Raw genomic sequence first — 23,449 nt, forward strand, 5'->3', positions numbered from 1 at the left:
TACATTTATTTTATAGTGGCCTTATTTGGATTTATATCCAATTGTGTTCATATACAATTATATCCAATTAATTATAATTATATCCATTAATGTTTTTGTTAGATATCATGCCTAAAATATTGTTTGTTAAGGCAACCATGAAAGGTGGGCTTTAAATTTGAACAAACTTTAAATGTGTTGTTTATAAGTTTTGCTTAGCTAATAACCATTCACAACCAAGTTGAACCATATTTCACGTCATCACAACTCGGTTTGGTCAGTCGTGCTCGTTGAAGGCAGCATTAAAATTTGCTCGTGGGATAGGCCTAGCCTAATGCTTAAATAGGCTACCCTTCTGAATCACAGTTCTTCCGTTTTAGAGTTTTTTAAATAAATGCCGCGTTGTCTTTCCTCAAAACGTCCAGCGTGTTAGAAGAATTGGATGAGAAAATAGATGCGCATTACTAATGAGTCTCCCAGCGGCGCTCACGATGAACCCCTTTAAGTCAGTAACAGTGATCAGCATGACTTCTCTTATAATGAGAGGACAAGAGTGCCGCATAAATTATAAATAAATGTTTCACAAATGATCTCTCAATCTTCGTACGACACTTGCAAGACTCCCGTCCCGCCTCTTGAGATAGCCTAAAGCGCACGGAGACGCGTTGTGAGTGAGGGGGAGAAAGAGAGAGAGAGAGTCGTCTCACATGTGACAGTTCTTCATTCCTAGATAGGTAAGACACTTGGCACGCTGAGGTCCTCTATTAGACCTACTCGCACTTTAAGGGACAGCTTCTTTCAGACCAGGAGAGCAGGACGCATTTCCAGTTTCTCAGAGAACTCCAGCGTGCCTTTTGACAGCTGACAAGTTACAAACACACTCCCGACGCACGAGCTCGTTTTACTCGATAGAACTCAACTCGGTAGAAAAGCGTGGACTGTGTGATGGAGATGAAGGTGCTGGGATGCGCGTTGCTTTTTCCTTTCCAGATTTTCTTGTGCTTATTGAGGGCGATCGTGCGCTTCTTCGCGCACCAGAAGCGCAGAGATCTGGGCACCGATGTGGTCCTTATCACTGGAGGTGGAAGAGGAATTGGCCGTCACCTGGCTAAAGAGTTTGCCAAGCAAGGAGCAAGAAAGGTAAAGCTTCTGCCTGCGGTGTTAGCGTTTTTATTCAATGTAATGCAATTCTTTATTATGTAACTACTCATTTTGCTTTAGTAATAGACTAAAAATATTTTTGAGTGCTGTTTGGTCTTGCTGTGTGCAAGTTATACAATGACTTCCAAGTATCGCCTATAGCCTACTTGAAAGGTATTTCAGAAATGTGCCTTTTAAAAAATTTTTTAATTCAAATGATTGCATAATTTCCAATTAGCAATCTGAAGTTCTTCTATCGCAACGCACATTCTAATACTGCAATTATCTGAAAAAAAAGATTTCTTAAGTAAAACTCTAAAGCTGTGTGATATATCTGCAGATATTTAATAAAATTATACATTATGAAGCTACTTGTTGTCATACTTTATAATTATGTGTAACTCTGACACTGATCGTAAAGAAAGCGCCTGGGCAGCGCACTGTTGCTATGGTAACCTCCTATGGCGAACGCGAACGCCACTTCTGTTTGTTAGCGTTTATTTAGGCGACAGCAGGTGAGAATATGCGCTGGTTTGTGCTCAGTTTTAGACAGATTAAATAATAAATTAAAATAGACAGCACTCCTAAAATAAAGTACAAATAATTTCTAAAAATGAGGAAAGAAAATGGAAAAGGAATAAGCTGTAAAAGTGCCAAATGTGAGTAGGACTTGTTTACTACAACATTATTGGTTGGTATCTTTAGCATTTCAGCATTAGGCTACTGACAATCAAACAGGATCATTGAGGGTTGTGTTAACCTGATTTGCTCACCTTTTTGGCTATGCAAACAGGCCTAGGCTTTGAATGGTGGAGTTTGTTCTGATGGGGCACAGACAGTGTGTGTGTGTGTTGTGTGTGTGTGTGTGTGTGTGTGTGTGTGTGTGTGTTTTAGTCAGTGTAGTCAACAGAAGGTACATTGACCTGTAGCTGCCCCCATGTGAAGCCTTAAGTTCTGTTTCATATTCCTCCTGCGCACAAACACAGGTGTTTCCTAAGCCTTTATGTCTTTACAAATGCCCAACAATGGGCTGCTGACAGGCAAGGCTGTTTTGTTGAACTCAAATCATGTGTGACTCTTTAACCTTCCAGGGAAGTTCAGAAAAAAGTTGGGGGGGGGGGGGGGGTGACTGAAATATCATGCTATTTATTATGATTATTGGCAATGAATATAAAAACTCATTATAAGAATAATACCTCAATAGCACTAAAGTACGAGCATCAAGTGTCAGGAATAGCTGCTAGTGTGCGTGTGAGAGCATTCATGTGTGTGAATGTGTGCCCAACATGTGTAGGTGTGTGAATGGATCGTTTGCAAGGGGGTGTAGTAGGCAGAGAAGCACCTTGCAGATTGGTTACCACAACCAAGTTCATTGGCAGGTCAGCCAGATTTAGCAGAGCAGGGCTGATGATGTCATTTGTGTTATTGTGTGGGCTTCTTACGGCTGAATCCCAGAGGAAAGGAATCAAATGGAAAGCCAAAAGAGCCGATGCTGTGTATGAAAGTCAAGTCAAGCAGACACAAGTCAGGGCCCCTCAATTATATATTGATATATTGATTACTTATGTAGTATTTAACTTTTAGTTCCCTGGTGAGTGGATTTAAATAGGATGAAAATGTTTTTCTTGTAATTACTGCATTAGTCTATGAGTTGACAGCATAAAAACATGGCGAAACATACATTAGTTATGAAGTTCTAGTCAGTCACATTTATTTATATAGCGCTTTATACAATACAGATTGTTTCAAAGCAGCTTCACAGTGATAAACAGGAAAACAATGATCAATGATGTAAACAACAGAATTCCATTCTGCTGTAAAAGACAATAGTGTCATTATTCAGCTGAAGTCAGTTCAGTGTTGATTCACTACCTGTGTGAAGTTCATCAATTCTACAAAGTTTATGTAGGCTAAATGATAAAGATGGGAAGGTAAAGGTGTATAGAGGCTGGTCCTTTTCATACTCCCGCTGTGCTTTGGCCCCTGCCTGACCCCACTGGGCCAGCACTAATGAGGGGGGCGTTAAGCTGCCCCTCCTTATGTCTCCCGGTGGCTCTGTTGCTTGAACTTTTACTGATAATGGGACACTTACCATGTGCTGTTTGTGACATTGGTGGGACATGAGTCAGGCAGTATGTCACTCAGCACATCTGTTGCTTGCTTTTATTTTACTCTCTCTCTCTCTCTCTCTCTCTCTCTCTCTCTCTCTCTCTCTCTCTCTCTCTCGCGCTCTCTCTCTCTCTTTCTCTCTCTCGCTCATACAATAATATTTTGTATAAAGAAATTCAGCCATTTTTAATTTCATTGTGACAATATTTTTTATTTTATTGAATTTTTTGTATTTTAGGCTATATATTTATTTTTCATTTAATCCAATCCAATCCATTCTCCAAACTGCTTGTCCTATGTTGGGTTGTGGGGATGATGGAATCTATCCCAGCATATCAGGCCATAGAAAGGAAAACCCTATGGATGGGTTTTATTTTTGCATTTTATTTTATTTTATTTTATTACTGCAATACAATTCAAATGTGCAGAAGTATTTTACTGTAATGCAAAACGTTATATATTATTAAATTGTAATGAGAATTTCACATAACAATAGTGATAATATGTTTGGAATGTACTGTCACAATGCAAAAAAAACCTAATGGTAGATCATTTCTTTAAGAACTTTTTTCTACTTCTGGTGTGGCCCGGACATGTTCTTGACAGGTTTTGTGAGATTTCCCCACACTAAAGGGTTCCTCAGAAGGTCAGAAAATGTGACCGTTTTATGTGTGTATGTTTGTTTATGAGGTAGATTGAGATTGGCAGGATGGGGAGGGGACGGGCTCATGCTTGTGTGCATTACCTCTTGCTGACCTTGCTGAGTGATGGATCTAATAGCCAGAGAGTGAACCGACCTATACAGCCTGACCCTGTCCTCTATCACTCTCACTGGCTCTCCCTAAACCTTGTGTACAATAATACGATAAGGAAATACTTTATTCAGTAACTCCTTAGAGAACTCAGCCTGTACATACATCAATGTGTAGCAATCATGCATAATGCATCATAGAGTTGGAGAGTGTTGTCCATCATCTCACAATGTAAAAATTCCACTTCCTGTCTTGGAAAGTGTACATGATGTTCTGAATTTGCTTTAAACCAATCATGTCTTTCCTCCCTCAGGTGATCTTGTGGGGCCGCACAGAGAAATGTTTAAAAGAGACCTGTGAGGAGATCTCTATGACTGGAACAGAGTGTCATTACTTTGTGTGTGACGTGGGCAACAGAGAGGAGGTGTACCAGCAGGCCAAAGTGCTCAGGGAAAAGGTAGACTTACACTCTGCATGTCTTCTTTCAAGAGCTCTAAAATGACTTTATAGGGAATAACCCTGTCTCAAACAGCTAGTCTTGTGGCTTTTGCTCAGATACGTCGATCCACAAGACCGTAGTGTCTCATTTGTCATTTTAGGTTTCACTAGTCACTAGTCAGTGTTGCCAGATTGGAAATGTACAAGTATTGTAGGCCTACCAGACACTAAAAATTATCGTATTTTTGGAAGGGAATTAACGTACACGAGTCGAACGTACAGATTACAGCTAACTTGAAAATGACTTTATTGGTAAAATATCGACCTCAGCTTGGAAAAAACTGACCTAAGCGCCGCGGAAGGAACGTTAACTTAATTTTTTAAAAACTTTTTTTACTCTTTTTTTTTTTTTACTTTTTCTTCTTGCAATACATACAGAGATGACATGTTAATGATATACAACTTTGTATACAATATACAAAAAGAACATTAACTTGTGCTCATGAGAGAGTTATTCTCCACAATGATTGGCTGAGAAGAAATAACATGAGATGAGATGGAAGACATGCGTAACACCACGTTCTTCTCACGGTAGACGTAGAATCCATAGCTACATCAATGAGTATAGCAGCCCTACAATGACCATCATTTGAAGTGTCACACAATTCTGAAATTATTGTACATTATGGGATTTTTTTCATTATTGATCGTACATTGTACAGAGGTCAAAATTATCGTACAAATACAACAATTATCGTACGTCTGGCAACACTGTCACTACTGCTCCCTTTGTGGCCACGAGGGGCTAGGCTAGGTATTTTCAAATATGTTGATATTTAATAATAATAAGATGCCAAAGACCTCCATAAATAATGATCTCCAACTTGCAAGGGACCCCTGTTTATGATGTTTAAATTAAATAGTTATTTTATATTATATTATTCACATTTATATTATTATGATGTTTTTCTTCTTCTATGCTTTGGTGTCTGTTGTGGTATCATGCTGTTTCCTAAATTAAGCAATTGCCTTATTTTATATTATATAATGTTTATTATTAATATTATTTTGTTTGATTTTTTAAAAACATTTTATTATATTTTTCTCTGCTTTGGTATCTAATTTGTGGTACAATGTTGTTTCCTAAAATTAAAAAGGAATGCCCTATTTATATTATTATATTACACTCTTTTTGTTTATTACTATTGTTGTTGTTATTATTTATTTTATTATATTTGTTTCTGCTTTTGTATCTATTATGATACCATGTTATTCCTAGATTTTAATAAACAATTTCTTGACTTATATTATTTTATATTATTTACATATATTATTATATTATACTCTTTTTGTTTTTACTATTGTTGTTGTTATTATTTATTTTATTTTATTATATTTGTTTCTGCTTTTGTATCTATTGTGATACCATGTTATTCCTAGATTTTAATAAACAATTTCTTGACTTATATTATTTTATATTATTTACATTTATTTACATTATTATTATTATTATTATATATTTTTTATTTTATTATATTTTTCTCTCCATTCCTTTTCCTTGTAACAGAAATAAAATGTTAATTTTACTCGTCCACAGAATGAATTTTGCAATGTGGTCTCACACAGGTTGGGGATGTCACCATTCTAGTCAATAACGCAGCTGTTGTTCATGGGAAAAGTCTAATGGACAGTGACGATGACGCACTCCTGAAGACCCAGCACATAAACACACTTGGACAGTTCTGGGTAAGAGACTAATACATTTCTTGACTTACTCGCTGCTCTCATGACTGTCAATTTATTATAGCGCAGCCATACTACTGTAACCACGCTTTGAACCTAACATGAACTCTAGATACTCCTTTGTGTTTTGCAGAACATTTTTCAGTTACTTAACGTTAAGTCACTTGGCATGCTGTAATTCTTGGAAGCGTTCCTCATCATTTAAGTGTGTTTTTGCCAAGAGAGAAAAAGTAACAACATTCCTCACATAGAACAGTCAGAGACAAAACTACAAGAGATATTCACACACAAAAGCAAAGGAATGATTCTAAAATAACTAGGGGAAAAGTGAAAGTTAAATATTTCAAAGGAAATGCACTGTTTGGAAGATCTAGGCTACACAGTCGTGCGTTTTAGGACATATTCAATGAGAGCAAGAGCCGATCATCTAAAGCTTCAGCTGCAGTAGTAGCTCACGCTGAGGATTGCTGTAATATATTGTTGCTCTAATTTCAAACACATGGCGTTTGCAGAATGCCAGTTTTAAATAGAGTTTTGCATAGAAGCCATCAGATCAAACACTGAACGCGGGGTCATATTTCTGCTGAGCCGGACAAAATATGCTTGTTGACTTTCACCAAAGGTAGCCTTAGAGAATCCTAGACAATTAACACATTCTTGACCCCGAAGCTCTGAAGCTGTCATTGTTATTGTTGGATTTTCCAGAAAATGGTTGAGGGAACAGAACAATGCGTAATTGTGTCTGTCTCCCCCACAGACCACGAAAGCATTTCTGCCTCGCATGCTGGAGCTGTGCAACGGCCACGTGGTGTGCATTAACTCCATTCTCTCCCTGTCCTCCATCCCCGGAGCCATCGACTACTGCACGTCCAAGGCCTCTTCTTATGCCTTCATGGAAAGCCTGACGCTAGGCCTGCTGGACTGCCCTGGAGTGGGCTGTAGCACAGTGCTTCCCTTCCATACGGACACAGAGATGTTCCAGGGCATGAGAGTGAGGTAATGAGCTGCTGCCGCTGATAAACAAGACCTAGCTGGAATTCAAGCGCTCCATAATTCATGAAAGCTCCTCTTAGGTTCCCTAAGCTGTTTCCTCCTCTGAATCCTGAGATGGTGGCTGAGCGCACTGTGGATGCAGTTAGGACCAACACTGCCTTCGTTGTCCTGCCATGGACCATGCACTTTCTTGTCATCCTTAAGAGGTGAGACTGTCACTGTTGTAGGAATCAGAGCAGAATAACACTTTGTCATATACATAACATTATTCTTAATCATAATTAATTCAAATGTATTGTTATATAATGACTTTTATTATATTATTTAATTATATTATGTCGGAGCTGATAGCCTTGTGGGGATGGGCGTCATGTAGCTCAATTGTGCTTCGGGCGACCCGAGTTCGAATCCCAAACCCGTCCCACAATTTTCTATCTGAATAAAGGCAAAAATGGCAAAAAAATAAATATTTTTAAAAAATAATTTCTGTTTATTTAAAAGTTTATTACAACATGGAATGTATACATTTTATAGATCTTATGCGCCATAGAAACATGCCATCTTTAGATTTTTGTCTTTGAACTTCTGTTTTTTGCGGAATCTCTATATTTCTATGGCATCGCTATCGAACAGTAATTAGCTGGTGAAGTGGATTTACTTGTTAAGTTATTGAAAGTTACCATGAGCATTGTTATGTTTGAAGCGGATGTCATAAATGTCAGCAGACTGGGAAGATTTAAAAACAAGCAATTCATTCATAAATCCGTAAGATCTTACCTTCATGCTGTGGAAATACAAACCGGAAGAAAGAACACAATGTGGCGAAAAGTGGCGGGGCTACATACAGTCTATATCGCAGAAATATATCTAGCTCTCAGGCAAATGCGGTCTTACTTTCCACCCCACTTTATTACGTAATTCTACAATTTTATATTTAGCAAATAACTTTTTTTTTCTTCTTCTTTCTTCTCAGCCTTTTGCCACAGTCTGCCTTGGAAGAGATCCACAAGTTTTCAGGAAGCTACACCTGCATGAACACATTCAAAGGACGGACTTAAACTCAGGAACAGCTTGACTGTGAAAAATTATCAAAACCAATTTTTCATGCAAAGCCAGGACTATGACCAGGAACATCAATCTATTGCTTTGGGGTCACTGGGAACAGCGTCTCAAGATGGCTTGTTTTCCCAAGAACTATGTCTGCGAGTCTTACGTAGATGAATTTGGATTTGGTTGCCCTATACTGGACTGCACACAGGCATGTAGGAGAAAGTGTTCCTTGGATATTGTGATAACGCAGAGCACAGACTGATAGAGTTAAGAAAGAAATGATTCTTAGAATGCTCATCAGGGTTTTTTGATCTTGTAATGTTGCCTTTGGGAGTTTCATAGATTTCCACTAATTTTAAGAAAATTTTTTGTAACAACACATGTACGGTAAATACATATTCTTATATATATTTCAAAATAAATTGCTAATATAGATGTTAAAAAATAAATATATAATTTCAGTACGTTTTAGTTATTGGCCGCTTTTTATTTTTCAATCTAAATACTGTGTATTAATATTGTACAAAACATTTTTTAAAAATACATTTTTACATTTACTCAAAATTTATTTCCAAATTGTAAATGTATTTTCTTGCACATTGAAATACATTTTGGAAATTATTTTGGTTTAAATAAAATTGTATTTTGAATTTGAAAAATATTTGTCCTTAAGCGGTGCCGTTTACCTCATGTATTTAGCATATATTTGAAATATATTTAGAACAGAAAAATTATTTGTTTTTTTGCCGTATGGGACATGTTTAAAGTAATTCCAGCATGTCTACCTTCATATTAAGGTCAACTTCAAATAAACAGTATTTGATCTTAAAAAAAACCCGTGAGTGTTATTTTGTGGGTGTTCATGTGGGTTTGAAAACAGGGAAGTGTCGGTCCCTGGCAGAGTGCTTGTTCTGTCTCTGCCAAAACTCACAGGCATTTCATGGTCAGCATTCCACCGCTGTAGACCAGCCAATCATGAGCTCATTGTGCGCTAGGCAGGGTTGTCATAACACTATAACTCCACTTAACAGGAAAGCACACTGAAGAGGGGTCAGCCACTGGAAGGCTAATAGACAAATCCAGAACATGTCATTTTGTTCAGATTTGTCACTCACACCTAGCTGAATAACTGATGTTTGCTTTTGATACAGCTGTATCGCACCAAACAGATGGGTAGGTAATTCAGCGCCTGTTGACAATTTTCTCCTACGCCTCGATTTGCCAATTTGGATGCGAGATCTAAGACCCTGTAACCTCATAAAATCAAATCTACAGGCAGATGTTTTTACTTTCGCCGTCTCTACTTCAAATTCTTTCCATGCGGTGCATCCCTGCTGCGGTATTATAAGACAATAGAGTGGTATCAAAGCACACTTGGGACTGAAACTGACATACAACGGGCACAAGCAGCTATTGCAATTATGTGATTGCCAATTCACATCACATTCTTCATTCTACACATTCAATTGTTATTTTGTGACTGAAAGAAAAGGTTGCTTTTTGATAAACTATATAAAATAAATAATATATGGGGCTGGGGGAATAATCACCAAAAATGTTGTATACCCCGAACGACAAAAACTGAAGAATTAGGTTTGGCATGTCTAACCGCAATGATGGACACTGTTGAGAATGGGATCAGGACATGAAACTGTGTCATGGAGTGCATGTGTGTTGGAGAAGTCAGCTCAAATCTCAGGGGGTGAGTTCAGAGCAAGGTTAGCCAAATAGTAGATAAATCTGAGTAGGCTGTTGGACAGACAGCTCACCCTGTGATGAACCCTTTACCCAGAGAAAAGAGCAGCTTAATGTGACCAAGCACAGGTGGAAAAGTAGAACTGGGTACTAAGAGTATTGATAGGGCACATGGTAACTCATGCTCAATGTTAGCACTAGCATTGTTGTTCCTATAGTTTTAGCAATACTGAATTATGGGTTGCGTGGCCAGAGCCATTCCATCTTTAACTAATGAGTGTGTCACCCTTAAGGGAAAGACCTTTGATCTGACATCACACTGTCAGTCAACAAGAAGAATAGGCTATACTAAGGCCATGTTCAGACTACCAGCAAAAATCATATTTTTTTGCTTATCCATATTTTATCCAGATGGGTTTTTGAAAGTCTGGAGAGCTAAAAAAAAAAAACATATAAGGCGGTTTGAAAGGCGATTCCAATTTTTAATGAGTTCCTGTCTCCTGAGATACCTTCATCTAATCGAATTTTGAAGGCAGCATAGATGTATCCTTCGCTGCCTTTGATATCCCACAATCCTGTGCTTTCCATTCTTTGACAGTTGAGCTAAAAAAATAAAGGTGGTGTCTGAAAGTTGCGGCTGGTCGTCAGTTTTTGTGTAAATGTACATTTCTGATCAACGTTTTTCCACCTATGATGTCATTTCTACCGGGAAATGACTATTGTAGTCATTAAATATTCACTTAGTTTTCACCAAAGCTCGCTCTATTTTGCTGTAGATCATTAAAACCGTTACGCTACCTCAGAAGTCTTTCAGAAATCAGTTTCGTGAGGTACCTTCGTGCGCAGATGCTGCCTGCAAAGTCATTGCCTGATAGGGCAGCGAGGCATAAGTCAGCTGCCTAAGCTTTCGGACGCAGCTGGCATGTCCAAAGATTTTGGCATTTTACTGTGCGATGGAGGAGTTCTGCACCGCTTATTTGGATAGCAAGATGATGCACCGCCATTTTTCCTGCATAACTACGTGTGCCTACATTGTACCAAATGAGAAGAAATCTGATTTGCCTGCAATATCCTCTGTGTTTAGAAAATAGCCCCATTATAACTAAAAGTTGAAAAATTCAAACATCAAAATTAAAAAATAAAGAAACAACCAGGTATGAAAATTAACCATGGTTTATTATAGGAAAAATGAAGTAACCATGTTTTTTTTTGCGGATTGAATACCATTTGTATAACCACGTACAGTTTTACTTCAAATACCATGGTTAAACTACGGTGAGTGCAGCAAAACCATGGTGAATTTTCGTAAGCCACAGATTTTAATGCCAATGATTCTCATATTATATTAACCTTTTAAATCAGTTTCGTTGACAAAATATAATTTTCCATTACAAGCAAATCATCGTCTTGCGATAATAAACATAGTGCGTCAACTACCGGCAGTTCCCGCCTGTTATACTTGGCGCGAATTAACAGTTACAGTTGACAGTCTCACAAACATCGCTAAACACCGAATGCTAAAAATTATTTTAAAGTTATAGCCTACTATTCTCCATCACCCCCGGTTTAGATGTAGCCCACAGACATCCATCTCACTAACGTTCCTCTTTATGAAATGTTGAAATATTTCCTGATTAACAAAGCAGACACTCTGGAATTTTTATTTATTTTATTTTACCAAAAAATAACAGATTAATCAATCATAAAACACATTAAATACAAATACTGTGTTAAACCATAACTTTTATTATTATGTCTTTATACATTTGCATATTACAACAAAATAAATTTACACACTATATTTGTTTTGCATATTGTGCAGTTATAGAGGAAACCAGCTTTGTAGGATTGTATACAACATATCAGTATTTAAATAATAGACAACTTAGAAAACACATTATAGGTGTATTGTTCATATTATCCTAATTACTGACCAGTGTTCTCAGAGGCAGTCACAGAAGTTAAAAATCTAAGTTTTATTCTGATAGACCAGTATAGCCAACTATATACACAGTTAAGATAAGTGAGGAAGGTGACTCTTTAAAGAGAAAACATTTGTAGTGTCTGATCTTTGGTAACAACTGTAACAAATTAAAAGGAATCGTTTCATTCAATGAAACAATTAATTCCATGATAATGTTCATGTTTAAAACGGTGAGTAAAATAAGAAATGTTTGAGATTGGGAAAAATGAAATAGAGGAGATTATTGTCTCTTTATGATGTAGAACATCAGATGACAAAACTTTGTTGATTGTGTGACACATAAAGAGCACTAAAGGCAAGAGAATCATAATAGAATTCACTACAGAGTACCATAATTTTATTTGTTGAAATATGTTAAATGTGTTTCAAATGTTAAGCTTGAACTTTTAAAAGACCTTAGAAACAGAATAAAGGAGAAACTAGAAAACTGAAGAAACAAGATTTTTCATTCAGAATTTAAATTTCATTACTTTCATTAAATTGGATATAGAAAAGACAAGAAAATAAGAAAATAAGAAACGGAGATAAGAAACAGATGTTTCATCTGTTTTCAGACAGATGTTTTTGAGAGTGGACTGCATATGGAGAGGTGAAAAATGCATGTCAGTAATTCCAACACTTGCTCTCTCTCTCTGTGTGTGTATGTGTGTGTGTGTGTGTGTGTGTGTGTGTGTGTGTGTGTGTGTGTGTGTGTGTGTGTGTGTGTGTGTGTGTGTGTGTGTGTGTGTGTGTGTGTGTGTGTGTGTGTGTGTGTGTTGAGTCACCGGTGAATGGTGAGAGCAGCTTAACTTCCCTACATTTTTATCAGTGCAATTCAATCATAACTTCCAACCACACATATTTAGAGCAAAATGAACTTTCCTTTAAAGGCAGTTTTGTACAGCAATCCAAGATTAATTTCATACCATAATTAATTTCAAAATTTTATATACATGGCAGTTAGTCCTATTGGTGTGCCTATATACATAGAGGATCTATACACAAACATACACTGTACAGTGTCAGACTAGCTGTGCACATCTAGCGACAAACACCACTTTTCACCAATTGTAAAACAAACAAAATTAATTCTACTTCTAAGGATTGCAAGGAAACTAATACTTGCATATTTAAGTGAAATCTGTGCTTGCCAGAGTTTACAACAGCCCCTCTAGACTAGTTTGAATCACCGAACAAACCACATGCTGTGAGCATGTCCGTACCCTGGCCTAAGTGGATGATTACGCTCGGCTGATTTATTACTGTCCTTTCACAGAAAAAGAAAAAAGGAAGTAGCTGTTGAAAAATGAGCGAGAAACACCTGCGGGTCAGTGTAGTTAAAAGTCTAATAATAAGCTATCCTCATTCTCACTGGGAGGCAGCATGAGCTGCTGTTCATAGTAAAGGCTCTTGGCATAATTGATTTCTTGTGAAATCTTGATGGCAAGGTTCTCGCTTTTCACATGGACCTATGAGAAACAACAAATGACATTTGGAATGGAATTAGAAAAATATATCTCGAAATGTTAATGAGATATTTACTAGTGGTCGTAATGACCAAAATCATATATTACCTATAATCATTATCCAGTATTGGTAAATTTCATCATATACTGTAGGCATTATTTGCTGAAAATTCACCCCCAAACGTTTCACATTGCACCATGTAGTAATATCTATATTTTGCTATTCTAAAAACATCTAGTGACTAAATCTTCCGCCCTTAGTCTCATGTGAATTGTGTATGTGAACACGGAGGGATAGGTCACTTACCATAGGTTTCTGGTGTGATGGACCTGGAATGGCCACTCCGCTACTAGTGCTTTCTGCCTTCTTAGTAAGCTGTACATATACTTTCCCATGGTCCTTGGACACCAGACAATGATAGAGATCATCATATTTGACCTCTAAAAAGATTGCTTCACGATCCGCAAATTCTCCAGGCTTGAGGAAATACACCACTTTGGAGGAGATCAGCACACAGTATGTGTCTATGGGCTCCACGGCAATGAAACTACAGAAGAAAATAGGCATACGATCAGTACACCATTGATCTACAAAGGGCAGAAAGTATTATGTCCTGGTGATATCTGTGTAAATTCAATTTATTTTGCATAATGGTACAGCAGATGTATTATGATTCAATTCGGACCAAATTCGCCCAAGGATTCTGATGCAAATTTGTACTCCGCAATACATTTTCCTCTGAAAAAGGATTAAGTCAAGCTTGCTATTTAATGCACCAGAGAAGAAAAGATTAGCACATTAAACCGACAACATTAAGACGGTTCCAGTGTGTAAGAGAGCGCAGGACAGATTGTGCAGGCTACAGCTGAGGAGACTAATGGCCTGTGTGGCACCTCTGAGCAGAAAGGTCAGGTGGGCCAACAGGGGTCTGCTGATCTGGATGGATTAGCATCTTTGGTGATAAATGTCTTTTCGGTCTCACTTTTTGAACAGAGAAACAAGCCCTAAAGCTTACAACCAAAGACGATCTAAAAAATGATGTCCCTATGTCCCTTTCCCTAAGAAAACCTTCAATGTGATTCTTGAACTAGAAGAACCATTTGGAAAATGAGCTTTGTTTGTTTTTAATCCTACATTCAATAACAAAGAAAAGAAGAAATTCACAAAGCAACCTAACCTGACTTAACTGTCAGAAAGGATACTTACGATTCAGAGTGGATATTATCCGTTAAGTGAAAGAGCTGTTCTTGTCCATCTGCTTGTAGGGAGGAGAATCGAGGCAGCAGCCCCTGAGGGCCCTTACAGCAGCGCGGCTTCCTTACTCGCTGAACGCTCAGCCTGAAACGCACACAAAACACACAAGGATCATTACTTACAAAACCAACAGCCTTAAGAGGGTTAACATTGGGTAATCCAAGTTGGAATGAAGCACCTTTTTACTGGAAAGTAACCCCCCCCCCCATTTCCCGTTAAAGAGAACAACTGAGTCTCTTGAAATAACACCTGTTGTGGCACAATCCAAAAAACTCGCATACTCAGACTCCTGCCATATAATATCATTCAATTCTGTTTCACATTCAAACACACCATGTTGGTTTTAGGTGTGCAGTTCGATCGATGGTCAGGGGAATGATAGCTCCAGAGTTCTGGTGGTCCTGGCCAAAACTGATGGGACTAGCCAGCAGCCTGCAGTGCCAATGCAAAGCTTGGGTCTGGCTTCTCCTGCAAACAACCCCTCTCTTCTCTTTGGCTGCCACTGGTGGGCCAAGTGGAATTCCTACATCTGGCTTGAATCTGGGCCAGCAGGCATTTGATTAGACCTGATGGTTTCCAGTTGATTCACAAAGACGGCAGTGTACCGCATTTCTCTGTTCTGGTTAAAGTGAAGCCCGGATGAATGCAGCTGCCTCTGTTCATCAAGAGCTCAGAATGCAAGGCGCTGGGGAAGAAAGGATAACCAAGGATGGACAAACCTGGAATCTTAAAGTGGGTCGTGTATTTTGCAACCCCTTTTGCATTTCACATCAAGCATGTAATATTGAAAACAAAAACTAAGTGACTCAATGAACTGCTATAAACTCTACTGATGTCATGGAAAGAAAACAGCAGCACCCTGGCAAATTTTAGCATTAGCAACTAAATCAAATATTCTGAAGCGACTGGTTACTTCATTATGACATATTAAGGAGACTGTGGTGTTGTTTTTTCCTTAGAAAAGCCAGAACTTCCACATTCTCCACTTCGCTCTCGTTTTGACAGCAAGCCACGGTTCATAATCATAACCGTAAGTCATGGGATCTGGCCCTGTGCATGACAAGACTGTAACAGACCCAGGGAGACTCTTAACCTCTCTTTCTCTCTCTCTCTGCAGCCTCTCCCACTGCTCTGGAGGCGATCAAGCACAATGCCCCGCACCCGATTGTGGGATTGGAACAATAGGGTTCAACTCTAGGTCAGGCACAGGGCTTGGAGCCTGGCCAGTCAGCCGTCAATGGGTGCAAACAAACAGCTCTTACTTCTTGCTCCTTTCCGAGAAAGATCATGAGCAAAATGGGTTGAGGGCGGGCGTTAAGTGAAAGGCTGCGGTACGTAGGTGTTTAACTTGGTTCTTCACTGACATAGTGAAGCATACGCCGCAAAAAGCATGCCTGCCGGAGTATACGGAAATTAGGGCACCATCTCTGTTGTCCCGATGAAATATTTGTCACATGTGCAGTTATAATCGAGTTGCAGTAGGTTTTTGAGTATATTTACCTCAGTTGTATTTTTACTTTACATGTTCTTCAATATTTAATGTTTGAATAAATCTGTCATGTTTTTATGAGATCCATCATATAAATGTTTATATTAAACAAGTAGAAACATAATTATGTCATTAAAAATGTATTATTATAACACCATTTTTATAAAAACTTCCTTATGTGTAATTTAAATGCAAGTAGCCTACAAATCAGTTAATTTTAACCTATAATATTATAGTGATGCATCAACTGGGGTTCCCTTCAATAATTTACAGTATTAGTTACAGAATATTAGTTTTTTCCCGTGAGGAAATTTACCATGTAGTTTACCTGATAGACCCCAATTAATCTATATCGAATCAAATCGAAAGCTTGTGAATCGAAATCGAATTTAATTGTGAAATTTGTATCATGGATGAAAAGTATCAGGTAAAAATCAGGTAAAAAATCAGGTAAAAATCACAGGAAAAGCTTGATGTGTACAGGCAACTATATATTATCTAGGGTTATTCTATTTGTTAGGATATTGATATAAAATCTGTTGTTGTTAAGTCATTGATGTGTCCACTTTAAACCAGTATAATATTTCATACTATTATGGTATTGTCCATAATAACTGGTAGTATAACAAGTCTATAAGCAGGCTTAATTAATCTATGCCAGACTGACATAGAAGAAACGGAAAAGTTTTGTGCAGGCTAAGTCAAAATACTACTTCAAACAAACAGCCTTTGTAAAAATGTGCAAAAAAAAGGACAACAAATAGTATTCCCAGCGTTCACTAGCAGCAGCAGTATCCTTTAGTCGAATAGTCTCTCACATCCCTAATATATACCTATTTGACTTGTGGTGTGACAAGTTTGCTCATCTGGGATGTTTAATCCTTGGCTGACTAATATTTGTTTATCTTTGTGATCTTTATCTTTGGTTTACTGGGTCAATTGTGGGTCAACTGTGTAATGTATTTGTATTAAGTATGTTGATTCCCAGAATTAGCAGGTAGGGTTGGGCGATGTCTACCAATTTGGTATCAGACGATGTCTACAGTGAAACATCGCGATGGACGATGAGGGGGAGGGGGGAGGTAACATTCTCATTTTCCACTAGATATTTTCCTCTATATCTCATCAGCAATTTCGATTTCGAAAAATCTGCAGCAACTGAGCACTAAGGAGCGAATGTACAGTGACGTGACATCACTGCCAGATCTGTGCTTTCCCGCTATGGATGGTGCTGAGCCAAAGACGGACGCGCTCAGTGCTTGTCATAGGGTAACGTTATATCACAACTGTTCAGTGTTTTTAACCACATAATGTTTATTTTAGGTTTCAGACATTAAAATACATATAATTTATAGCAAAACAATACATTTAGTTTGTAAAATACACAATGGTGTCTATGGAAGCAGCAATAATAAACCATTCAAATAGATTTGCCGACGGTTTTTATTCATATCAGACACACATTGTAAATAACTATAAAGTCAACTCTATTTTTCTCCCAGTTCACCGGCCACTTTCATTTATTTCAGAAGAAACTGGTTAATTCACGCGCTGTAATAAATAAACAGACAGGAATCTCTGAGCTGCGGCCCAAACAAACATGACGGCGCCCATCTCAAGTTACAGATCCAGATCATTTATAAAAGTTTTTTTTAAACAACAAAACAAACTCACTTATACATATTTGAGAATCGGAATAGAAGATAGTTGATGACATGGTAAGCAAGTTTGCTAATATTTATAAATAAAAGCGCTCAATCTTTCATACAGCGCTATTTTTGCAGAGGTGGATCACGTACCAAGCATGAAGCGTCACCATGGAAACGTGGGTGGGGGATTGCGATACCGGCTAAACATCGTGATGTCTGTCAGCCATCACGATGGACGATGATATCGTCCATCGGCCCAACCCTATTAGCAGGTACAGTAAAATAATCAAAACTGCACAAAGGAAACCACAGTTGTATTAATGCGGTTGTCTCGATTAAATGCCATAGAACAAGACTTGTCATATTTTACTATGAAGGAATTTGAGGTTTACCAAAACTTATTGAAGGCAGACTGTCAAAAGGCCAACTAGATGAGGGACTTTCTTTGAATAAAGCTTGAGGTAAAGAAAATGCATACCTTTTCTAAACTGAACTGACAGCTAAAGGTGGGGAACAGGATGTTTATTCAGTCAAAGTCTGAGCCCCTACTGCTGCCCCCACCAACCCCCAGCACTTATTTGCCTTTGTTTTGAGATTGTAATTGAGCTGCCTCTGGAAGCCTGCCTGGATTGCACAGTGCAGTTGGGAATGGTGTATGTTATGTGTGTTTGCATGTGTGTGCGTGTATGTGTGTGTGTGGGGGGGGGGGGGGGGGTTGTCGGAGGGACTGATGTGGGAGGCTGAGTTCACTAACAGGGCAGGAGAGCAAAAAACGATTGTGTGGACACCTCCACTATTCCTGAACTAGCAAAAGTCTGCTCCTCATTTACTTGTTTATTTCCTGTTTGCGGTCTGAGAGAATATATATGACACATACTCCCGACCAGCAAGAGGCAAACATCACCTGATAAATCTACAGTGACATTACTGACATGGTTTGCAAGAGAACGTGCAAAATGGGGGTAACATCATGAACATTTCAGACTGAAAGGGAAGAAAGCTGGGAAATCACCACATCCAGTAGTTGATGGATAGAGATTGATCCCTCAAGACATAGAGGATGTGAAGATTTGCTGCTGAAGCACTACCTGCAAAATGTGTTGTTGAGAACATGTAATAGTTAGGTCAGACTGCATCCGCGGTGACCCATGAATCCTGCACATTTTCGGTGTGAACTCTGGCTGAACTCTTGGCCACACTGTGGCAGGCACGCTCCGAATGCCTCTCTCTCTCTCTCCTCTCTCCTCCCTCCCACACACCCACACCCACACACACACACACACACACACACACACACACACACACACACACACACACACACACACACACACACCCACACACCCACACACCCACACACCCACACACCCACACACCCACACACACACACACACACACACACACACACACACACACACACACACGGTGAGAGGACCTGAGACTCATTACTCCTTTAGTTGGAGCAGTAAAACCACAAACACTCCCCACTGCACATATACATAGGCAAATGAAGAACAAATGACTTCACATACCAGACAGCCTGTGTAATATGACCTGCTTTTGGGCCCCCTCATAAAACCTCAGGTAGAGCTGCTGGCTTTAGAGGATGAAATGAAGGTGAGACCCTAAAGGCTGCTCTTAAAACAGTAGGCAAGTTCTTCGACCAGTTCTGGATTGTGCTTTGGACCATTAGCAGGTGTTCATTAATGTAGAGTTTGGCTAGCCACAAGCTAAACTCATCAAAAGGCAGGTGGGATTTATGGGCACATCAACAGAGAGGTCACGAAGGCTCTGCAAAGTTGTAAGAGCTATAAACATTGAACCACAGATACCCCTTTTCTACTGAAATGGTGATGGTTCCCATGCCGAAGCCAGGGCTCAACAATCGATCAACAATTTATCCCACCGACTTCCAGCTGAACAATGATGTAACTGACTGCGTGACTACAAACTAGCTGCATTATGGTCCTTATTACTATTAATGTCAGTAGTTTTAAGAATTTAAAAGTAATCTGATGCAATGTTTAGTAGATGTAACATAACATTTATAGTAAATTGATAGTAATAATTCATCTAAAATATTTTTTAGTTTAGACAGACGTTGAAAATTGGGTGATTGGAGGTGCTGAGCAATGGGGACATTCACGGCATTGTTTCTGATGTTTTTTTATCAACCTATTCAGACTGATTTGTTTCTGTTTTGTATTCCATCTTGGACACCGTCACTGGCACCCTGCATTGGAAAAGGGCCATGAACAAGGCCGTGGATATGCCAGTCATCTAAATATGTCTGTCATCCTTTTCCATAATAGAAAAAAAATACCTGAATACATAATTGAGTGGAAAATACCTGTTGCTTAGGGTGGCCATTTCTCTGACAGTTTGTGCTGTTTCGGAGGCAAAATCCAAAGCTCCTGCCACAGGTTTTGTCACTGTGCCGACCAATCCTTTCCCCAGACCAGAGAAAAATCCACTGACACCCCCCTCAGTCTTGACTCCCTCCACAGTTGATGTTATCACACTGGTCAGACCGCCAATGATGCCTACACAGCAATGAAATGGCAAGTTAGGGACTTCAGGGGACAAATCATGGTACAGTACAATAAAAATCTTATAATATTGCACAATGGTACAATAAGTGCCTTAATACTGTGTGCATATGAAATGCCAATGTTTTGATGTACCATGAGCAAGACCATGAATCCCTGCCACAAGGTGCTCTCCACTGGTGGCTCCATGATAGCGAATGCACTCTCGTTCAGTCTGATGCCGATTGTCCATTGTCTTGCCCAATCCATCTGATAAGGTACCTGCAAACTGCAGAGGGAGATAAACATTTCACAACAACAAAAGAAAAGAATAGTACATTATATGTACTACAAATGAAAAATTATCATACCAGAAAGAAGCATTGCCACTTAAATGAGTAAAGAAAATATTTAACTATAATATTACGACATTTCTATAATTATGCAGTATTAATAATTTAATTGTACCAATAAGAAAACAAACCAAACAACATGTGGCATGAAATACATTTATACAGAATCTTTGAATTTGTTATTCAAACATTTGTCAATAAATCAGCAAATGGAACAGTTGCTCACACTGGTCTTTTCAGTTAGTGAAAACCCCCCACAGTGACCCTAAGGAGTGGACTGCCTGCATTGACCTTAAGGAGAGGACTGTCTACTTTAGGACACGACACATCAATGACTAATTGTAGTTCCGGTCTCATTTTCAGCAAAAGTTCATGTAGCTCTTCAGCTGTTTATACTGTGGACCGCAGTCAAACAAAATCATGCAAATCAACTATTCTATTTTCCTATGAGTTCATGAGATACATTTATTTCTAATGTCTTACAGTCAGTCACTCAAGCTTAAATTGCAAGGGAGACACATTCTGGGCAACCACCATGGTTCTCAAACCCTTCCACTGCTGAACTGAGGATACACATAGGATATTACAGATAACAGTTTTTACACACCATCTCATCCAGCTGTCAAATATATCAGGCTGTAATTTGTCTAATGGGGTGGCGCTCCCCCCTCTAGGCACAGTTGACCTGACTTTGCCCAGAAAGGCCCCACTCAGGTCCCCTGCAGGTGCCTCCTGGAAGAGAGTTTGTGTTACAGGCCCAGTGAGCTCCCTACTGCAGCCAGAGCACTTTATAAACACAGGCACATTCTGCAGAATTCAAGCAAGAGCCAGGCATGAACTTGGGATGACCCCTTCAAGCAAAGTCCCTGGTGAGTTCATCTGAAGGCCAGCTCAGATTCTATGCTCCTCCTCCTCTTCCACCTCCCTCTCTCTCACTCTCTTCCCTTTTTTTAGGCTTGACTGTGAAATTATACCAATACATTTACCAGATATGAGTTTGTGGGAGGGAGAGGAGGATCAGAACACTTTCAAGTTTATGGCCCCCCGCTACACCACCCCTTCTTGAGCCATTAGACCATCCTATCTCAAAGCAGGGCCCCTAGAGGTGTGCGGGAATGTGTTCCAGTGTCTATGTGTGAGAAAGAAGATGTAGAGGAATGAAAACCATGATGTTATTGCCAAGAAGTGGTTGAGTCTGACATAGATGTGAAAAACTGTACAAGCTGATGAAGGAAAATCCTGATCCACAGCAAGAGAGTTTAAGGCTGTTCGAGACATGGAAACAGTGATGGAAAAATCAGCTTTATGCTGCAGGGGGTAACTTTGCTGAAAATATGTCTAATACATTGCTCAATATAAATTCAAATGTGTGTTTAAAATATAGGTGCTATTGAAAGAAAATCTGTGGAGAAGGTTGGAGGCACAGACACACTGCAGTCAATGGAGAGTGCATTAGCTGAAATACCTATTAAAAAAGGCCCAGGCCTTTAAAGGTAAAACTAACAACAGAATTCCTGTCTGCACATGTTCCAAAATAAATTCTAGGTGGCCACTGACATAAGATACAAAAACTAATAGTAATCTTTGCAAATACAATAAACCTCAAGCTTTCTAGGCACTTGATCAAACCAAAGCTCTCAAATGCCTTTTATATCTTTCATTAAAGTTTTTCCACCCCAAGCGGTATGACATGGAGCCTTACACAGTTTGTGGATGATTTTGGCAAAACATTTTTATTCATGCTGCTGGAAGTTCCCCAGGGGGAGTAATAATTTGTTTATACTCATGAAATTGAATTAGTGGCAAAAAAGCAGCCAACTGAAAAAGTTTTTTTTTTCTCAAGCAAACCTAAGCATTTGTTCAGCACTTCGGTGGGAAGTGAGCAAAGACCTTAAAAGTTACTACAGCCAAAATTAGAGCTGAAGTCAAAGAAATGGACTGCAAATATCAACTATAATTATTCAGTATGATAAACATATTTAAACAAACTCACCTTGGCTAAAAAGCAGCGAAGTGAAATGAGAACGGGTCAAGTGCGAATGTGAAAGTGCTGATTGAGACATAGTGTTGTCCCATGCTATGAGTACTTAAGACATTAGCTTGGCGAGTGTGGCTGGAAGGAAAGTAAATGAGAGCACAGAGGGAGCGGACAGAGGGAAAAGCATACAAAGCGCTGTCTGACAGTGAGCTGGCTGCCAATGAAGGACGTGGTGCGATGGCCTGTTAGACAGACATGCTGAGAGCTGGCTGCAGGACATGAAGTGGAGGCTCAGGTCTGACCACACACAACTGCAGCCACATACGAGTACACACATTCACACACTGGTGCCATGAGCCAATTCCATCTGCTCAAACAAACTTCTTATAATGTTCATGAGAAAGTTACACGGCTGATATTCAACTTTTATGCTGACAAAACTATTAAATGTCGGTGTTCTCATGATTCTGTAAACATGCAGAATCAAGCCTGTTTACACAGGGAGACCAAAACTAATAAACTTCACTGAACCTTCACCACTTTATTGCACATAAGGAGGAAAATCAGGTCACATTGCTCTGCTGGTGAACATCATGTGCATTTGACCTTCCAATGCTGTTCCCATTCTTCTCCTGGAAATCATCAAATTACAACATGTGGCTAGTTCTTGTGTTCTGCTCAAGCAGACTGCTTGGACGCTTCTTCAAAAACATTCAATAAGAAGTCTGTGAAATAAACAACTTCAGCTTCTAATTTACATTTGAACAGACCCGATCACAGAGGAAAATTCATTCTCTTACTTTTTTTTCGGTATGACTTGGCCTTGCACTCAGTGAATTCATGTCTTGCAGTTACAGCTCTGGTACTTTGCA

General features: G+C 39.0%; 2 protein-coding genes across 3 annotated transcripts in view; one reads left to right on the forward strand and one right to left on the reverse strand.

Annotated features, from left to right (window-relative positions):
* The first annotated feature begins 239 nt into the window (after positions 1–239).
* dhrs3a (dehydrogenase/reductase (SDR family) member 3a) lies at positions 240–9,039 on the forward strand. Its single transcript, XM_077214569.1, has 6 exons — positions 240–1,119; positions 4,294–4,437; positions 6,045–6,164; positions 6,919–7,157; positions 7,235–7,360; positions 8,128–9,039. The coding sequence occupies exons 1-6, from the start codon at positions 925–927 to the stop codon at positions 8,210–8,212; spliced, it is 909 nt and encodes a 302-aa protein (XP_077070684.1). The 5' UTR covers positions 240–924; the 3' UTR covers positions 8,213–9,039.
* Positions 9,040–11,553: 2,514 nt separating this feature from the next.
* Positions 11,554–23,449, reverse strand: part of vps13d (vacuolar protein sorting 13 homolog D) — a 46,210-nt gene continuing 34,314 nt past the window's right edge. Inside the window, exons 49-53 of one of the 2 annotated variants that reach the window (XM_077214567.1) lie at positions 20,403–20,535; positions 20,069–20,261; positions 14,536–14,667; positions 13,636–13,876; positions 11,554–13,331 (exon numbers count right to left, since the gene is read on the reverse strand). In XM_077214567.1, the coding sequence (XP_077070682.1) occupies positions 13,200–13,331; positions 13,636–13,876; positions 14,536–14,667; positions 20,069–20,261; positions 20,403–20,535 (831 nt within the window). In that variant the 3' untranslated portion in view covers positions 11,554–13,199. The remainder of the gene's footprint in view (positions 13,332–13,635; positions 13,877–14,535; positions 14,668–20,068; positions 20,262–20,402; positions 20,536–23,449) is intronic. The other variant, XM_077214568.1, reaches the window with a different exon arrangement.

The sequence above is a fragment of the Siphateles boraxobius genome, unplaced genomic scaffold (assembly GCF_051911475.1).
Source record: "Siphateles boraxobius isolate OS27281-9 unplaced genomic scaffold, OSU_SipBor_1 68, whole genome shotgun sequence".
Taxonomy (NCBI): Eukaryota; Metazoa; Chordata; class Actinopteri; order Cypriniformes; family Leuciscidae; genus Siphateles; species Siphateles boraxobius.

Coding starts and splice junctions, on each gene's coding strand:
- dhrs3a (XM_077214569.1), top strand. CDS start 925: ATGGAGATGAAGGTGCTGGGATGCGCGTTGCTTTTTCCTTTCCAGATT. Junction 6,165..6,918: donor ACACACTTGGACAGTTCTGG/GTAAGAGACTAA, acceptor TCTCCCCCACAG/ACCACGAAAGCATTTCTGCC. Junction 7,158..7,234: donor TTCCAGGGCATGAGAGTGAG/GTAATGAGCTGC, acceptor AGCTCCTCTTAG/GTTCCCTAAGCTGTTTCCTC.